At 32.7% G+C, this 5,907-nt stretch overlaps 1 protein-coding gene across 1 annotated transcript in view; it reads right to left on the bottom strand.

Moving 5' to 3' along the window:
- Window positions 1-2,591: 2,591 nt before the first annotated feature.
- The window catches only part of LOC107592353 (G protein-activated inward rectifier potassium channel 1-like), a 29,244-nt gene continuing 25,928 nt past the window's right edge, over window positions 2,592-5,907 (bottom strand). Inside the window, exon 4 of the mRNA XM_016281857.1 lies at window positions 2,592-2,639. Coding sequence (XP_016137343.1) covers window positions 2,592-2,639 — 48 coding nt within the window. The remainder of the gene's footprint in view (window positions 2,640-5,907) is intronic.

The raw sequence follows: 5,907 nt of genomic DNA, 5'->3' as shown, positions 1-5,907 counted from the left end.
CCCTCACCCCAATAAATCCACCCTCCGGGGTATTGATTGAGATTTGTTGTCGTGTGATTCTTCACCCCGTTACAATATATATATATATAAAAAAATTGCCAATAAAAGCCTTTAAAACGTATGATATGCTTATCATTGTTTTTCAGTAAACCATAAAAACGTGGAAAAATAATCTACAAATGCTGAAGCAGCAAACTTTGCAAGACAAAATTTGTCACTGCCAAAACTTTTGGCCATGACTCTCTGTGTGTGTGTGTGTATTTTTAAACAGCAGGGTTTTTTTTCCACCAGTGAAATTCTTTAAATGTTCAGATTTTAAAGCTTCAACTCTGCAAAACATTTTTTCAGTTTTCCACTGAGTCAAAAATGGGGTAATAGCACTGATCTATAATGGAGAACATGCACACACACACACACATATACTGTAGATCAGTGGGTAACAGCTACATGAGTATAGCCACTCCAGCACACCACCAACTGAGACCTGTCTGGTTTTTGTACCTCATGAGGATCCAACCATAAAGTAACTCAATTGTTAGAACCAGTAATTCAGAAAAGAACGGCAATAAAGCAAGAAAGATATAAACACAAAATAAATGCTTCAGTGGAAAGGTGATTCAGCTTCATACTGCAGTTAAGGAACATTGTGTGCTGTACTCTGTGTTACAGAGTTTATATTTATTGAACAAAGCTCCAGGTCCATTTGATTCTTTTGCAACTACACTCTGCGCAGCTCTAATGCATGTCTTTACTGAGGAATGCCAGAAGCGTACGCCATGTTCCAGTGAAGTCTGGAGCCGACACATAAGGAGATTGTTGTTTAAATCCTACTCAGGCTGATTTGTGCCCATTACAGCCATTTAAGAATGTTCTAAAAATTCAGTAGGTCTTTTACACAGAAAGTGGATGATGCATCTGCTCAGGACATCTGCTGTCTAACGAAATATGAGCAAATCTGTCCTTCTCGACTGTAGAGTCTCATTAATTGGAGGAATGCAGCAGTATGTTCTTGCTGTGATGGGTTTTAGGTACTATTATAAGCTCTATGGTGGTTTACTCTTTGTGTAGGTATTTATGTGCATACAAGTACAACATTTTCCTGAATCAACATCCATTTTTGTAGTACTCTGATTTAAAAATGTACTCACTCTCAAGCCATCCAAGATGTAGATGAGTCTGTCTTATCATTGGAACAGATTTGGAGAAATTTAATATTAAATCACTTGCTCACCAATGGATCCTCTGCAGTGAATGGGTGCCATCAGATTGAGAGTTCAAACAGCTAAAAAAAAAACACAATAATCCACAAGTAATTTACATGACTCCAGTCCATAACTAAGGTCTTGTGAAGCAAAAAATATGTGTTTGTAAGAAACAAATCCATCATTTTGGTATTTGAACTATTTTAACTTTAAACTAAAGTCCAGTAAACAGAACCAATCACGTTGCTTGAACCAATCACGTTTTGCTTTACAGTCAAGGCGGTCTCGTCCTGAAATAACTTCATTCATCTGCATTTGCTTAAATAGGAAACATAAGAGCCATAAAAATTGCTACAGTAAAAGATATTTAAATTTCATTAGTCCATTAGACTATGTATCAAGCCAAGCCACATTATATTTTACGTGCCTTTGAAAATGCCAGATAAACAGCGCTTTAAATCATGGCTATGGGAACAATGCTATACAGATGCGTTATGTAAGCTTCATGTTATTCAAGATGGAAAGAAAAGCATCAATAAGTAACTGACGAATAACTGGATTCAACCTCATGATAAACATACGAGTTTGTGTTATAGGTTAAATTGCCATCACACAACAGCCAACAGCTTTTCCCAGTTTTTCAGTCAAGCCGTTTAATGATGTAACTATGTGCTTCTAACAATGTTTAAAGCACTAAATACTATTTTCAAAAATTTATTTAAAGTATTACAAAGTGGCCATTGTTTGGGGAGGAACAAATATATGTGGGTTCTTTTTTAGATATTTAGAGATATTTATTATTTTTTACATTTATTATTTATTATCATAATCTAGTTATTTGGAATTATGCAACACTTCTATCTCCATACATTGGTGAGCAAGTGATGTGATGCTAAATTTCTCCAAATCTGCTCAGATGAAGAAGCAAACTCATTTATCTTGTCTGAGAGTGAGTACATTTTCAGCATTTTTTTTTCAGTTTTGTGTGAACTACTACTTTAATAGTTATACTTAGGCCTATATTGTTTTGTAATAATGACTAGCTAAGAAAAGAAATCCACAACAATGTACTAAACAATCAGTCTAGCGACAAAACACAGTACAGTGTCTGACTCTGTCATCAGTATTGCCATGGACAATGAATATTAGGAAATATCAGACTGACAAATTCCGTGACTGACCAATCAGCATTGAATGTTCCAGAGCGCAGCGTAAAAGATGGTCTTAATCATTACCAGTCTTGATTATTAACTACTCCTGGGAGACAGCTGAATGCTGCTGTCTCTCTGTCCAGATTAATCCTTCACCTTCATCAATTCTTTCAGAAAGTTTGCATTCCTTTCCTTCACCCTTCTAAGTTCTTCTGAAACTTTAATGTCAGAAGTATTTTTACACCAGCAGTCTCTCAGCGTTATTAGTCTCCTCAGCTTTTAGACACTGTGAGAGATGAGTTGGAGAAAACTGTCATTTCTGAAACTCAGATGTGAAAAGATGAAAAGAGTAACATGATGTAGTCTGGATAGTCTCTCAAGAATGACGTTCTGCACCTGTTTTAATATGAAAGGTGTAAAGATTTTAAATAACATGACATGAATCTCTCTAGTTATTTAGGTTTTAATGTTTATGCACATGCATGGTCAGTTACCACGTATAGTAGGTGATTTCTTTTATTTATTTTTTGATAATCTAACATATGTGATTTGTCTTTATTTATTTCCATAAATATGTTTGATTGTATACACACAGGCACATGTATATACATATACAAAATACAAAGGCATAGGCAGCCACCTTACCCCACACCACTTTTTATGAAAAGGCAGGGTTAGTTCCTGATTCTTGACTTGACGTTTTTCTTTTCTTTTCTAACATTTGCAAAAAATAAATGTAATGCGTCATGCATGTGTCACACATTCTATAGTCTTTGATATACTGCTTAGGCAGTATTTTAGCTAATTAATAATGGTAACAACAACACTTGACATTTTTAGAGTTGTTTAATCAACATCCTTGCTGAACAAAGTATAAATGTTTTTTTTTATTTTTATATTGCATCAAACTATAATGAATAGCCTACTTGATGTGTGTTTTGAAGTAGATTTATTTGAAGATGTCTCATTTTCATTCACCATTTCATTCACCATTAATAATATTACTATTTTGACACAATTTTTATTTCCTTGATCATTCTTTAATATATATATATAATGTATATTCATATCTTTAGGTGCTTTGATGGAACTGCTTGAGTCATTCAACCCTGTCTGACCTGATGAGTTCTCTAATTACTTACTCTGCCAACCAATCACTACGCTTTCAATCACTAGTAAACCCCACAATGATTATCCTCTCAACCAATCACAATGAAAGGTCCTAATGGATCATTTTGAGACAAAATGGGCATTTAATGTGTTTCTTTCTCACCACGGATAATGATTAGGGCATCAAAAGTTCACCCCACGCAGCAAACAAGGTGACAGAAAGACTGCTTGAATATGAATATGTTACCAGCTTAATGATTGCATCCTGGCATTGTCAGAGTTTAATGCATTGACTGAATTTATTAATTTCATTTTCTGATGGAAAGTATTTTCCATCAGTTTTCATGACATGTATGACTCCACAAGAAGCGCGTTGTGTCCATTTGATGATTTGTTACAGAATTTCTCTCTCTGCCAATGTCAAAATCCAATGGTCATTAAACATTTCTACAAATGCATTAATTTTTAATTAAAGTACAAGATTCTACAGACATTATTAATGAACAAGCTGTTTGGACTTGAGGATGAAATGATTAATTCAACATAATGCATTCTCTTTAATGGCAATGTAATGACCTTTTGTGCATATTAAAACATCACATGAGAGCATTTTATAAAATACTTTTAAATAATAAACTCTAAAGTTGTATGTACCAGAGATGTATATATATATATATATATATAATTCATATATCTTTGATTCTTCTGTACCAGAGAGACTACTAAACACACACCATGTTGCAGCTGAATAGAATTGATTCATTTTGACTAGGGATAACAGAGGGTTGTATGATACACAGCTAGAGATGAGAAGTAGGCATGCACATATTGTAATTGTGTATATTTGTGATATCACTAAGTGTGTGAGTGAGACACACTGGGCGACCATATACAGTCACCAGTAAACAGCTAAAGAATACAAATCACAGTATTTCCAGCTGGAGTTCTGTGCTGAAAGAAAGAAAAATACAAATGACAAAAAATAATAATAAAAATTAAATGTTACCTCTTGTGCTTTCTATTAGTTATGTATCTCCAACTAGTTCCCACACTGCAAAACAGTATTTTTTTCTAATTTTACAGCTAAAATATATTTAAAAAATCATTGAAATTTACTTGAGAATCAACAATGCTTAAGATATTCTTGTTTTCAAAGAAAGTATCTTTAATTAAAGTGTATTTTCCCCAAATGTTTGGGATCAGTAACATTTTGTTTTTTAAAAGGAGCTCTTTTTGTTAACCAAGGGTGCATTTATTTGTACAGTAAAAACAGTAATATTGTGAAATATCATTACAATTTAAAGCTGTTATTACAACAGTTTTCTATTTTATTAAACAATGTATTTTATTTCAATTATGATAAAGATATATTTTCAGTAGTCATTACTCAGTGTCCCATTATCTTTCAGAAATTATTCTAGCATGCTGATTTGCTGGTCAAGAAATATTTCTTATTAATATCAATATTGAAAACAGTTGTGCTGCTCAGTATTTTTGTGGATAACGCAATACTTATTTTTTTAGGATTCAGATTCAGAAGGTTCAACAGAACAGCATTTATTTGAAATAGAGTACTTTTGTAACATTATAATATTTTTCACCGTCACTTTTAATCAATTTAATGCATCCATGCTGAATAAAAGTATTAATTTCTTTAAAATTATTTTTTTTAATCTTACTGACACAGGTGTTTTAGTGTGTTTTATGAATGTGTCCTTGAACTGATTTGTGATCCAAAACAAGTGATCATAAGTGAGCCATTAAATAATACTGACAGTATGACACTCAAATGACTTTTTCAAAACACTGATTCACGCTTGAACAAAACTACTGATTATGAGTGAGTCACTGAATCATTTACTCATTAAAAAAATACTGAATCATTCATGAACAAAGTTAGTGATCATGAGTGAGTCATTCACTCAACTGATTTGTTAAAAAAAAGTATTCATTTATGAACAAAACAAGTGATTATGAGTGAGTTACTAAATCATTCGTGCAACGATTTGTTTTAATCACTGATTCATTACTGAACAAAACAAGTGATTATGAGTCAGTCACTGAATCATTTATTCAACCAAATTATTCAAAACACTGATTAATTCCTGTACCGAACAAGTGATCATGAGTGAGTCATTGAATCATTCACTCAATTTATTTTTATTATTAAAAATGACATTTTATTCATAAACAAAAAAGTGAATATGTGTGAGACACTGAATCATTCATTCAAATGACTTGTTCAAAGCCACTGATTCATTCTGGAACAAAACACCAGTGTGCAACTGTGTGTTGCTCTGAGACAGGATTCTAACGTTTGGAAATATTTCAGTTAGTAGATCAAAAAATTCACAAAGTAACCAATAATACTGTGTCTAAGTTACTCAATTTTAACTTATTGTTTATTGAACTGTTGTTTAAAAGCAATATCACATAAGCATGTT

The sequence above is a fragment of the Sinocyclocheilus grahami genome, unplaced genomic scaffold (assembly GCF_001515645.1).
Source record: "Sinocyclocheilus grahami isolate Dianchi unplaced genomic scaffold, SAMN03320097.WGS_v1.1 scaffold9.1, whole genome shotgun sequence".
Taxonomy (NCBI): Eukaryota; Metazoa; Chordata; class Actinopteri; order Cypriniformes; family Cyprinidae; genus Sinocyclocheilus; species Sinocyclocheilus grahami.
Note: the sequence above shows the minus strand (reverse complement) of the source record. Positions and strands in the feature narration are given on the sequence as shown.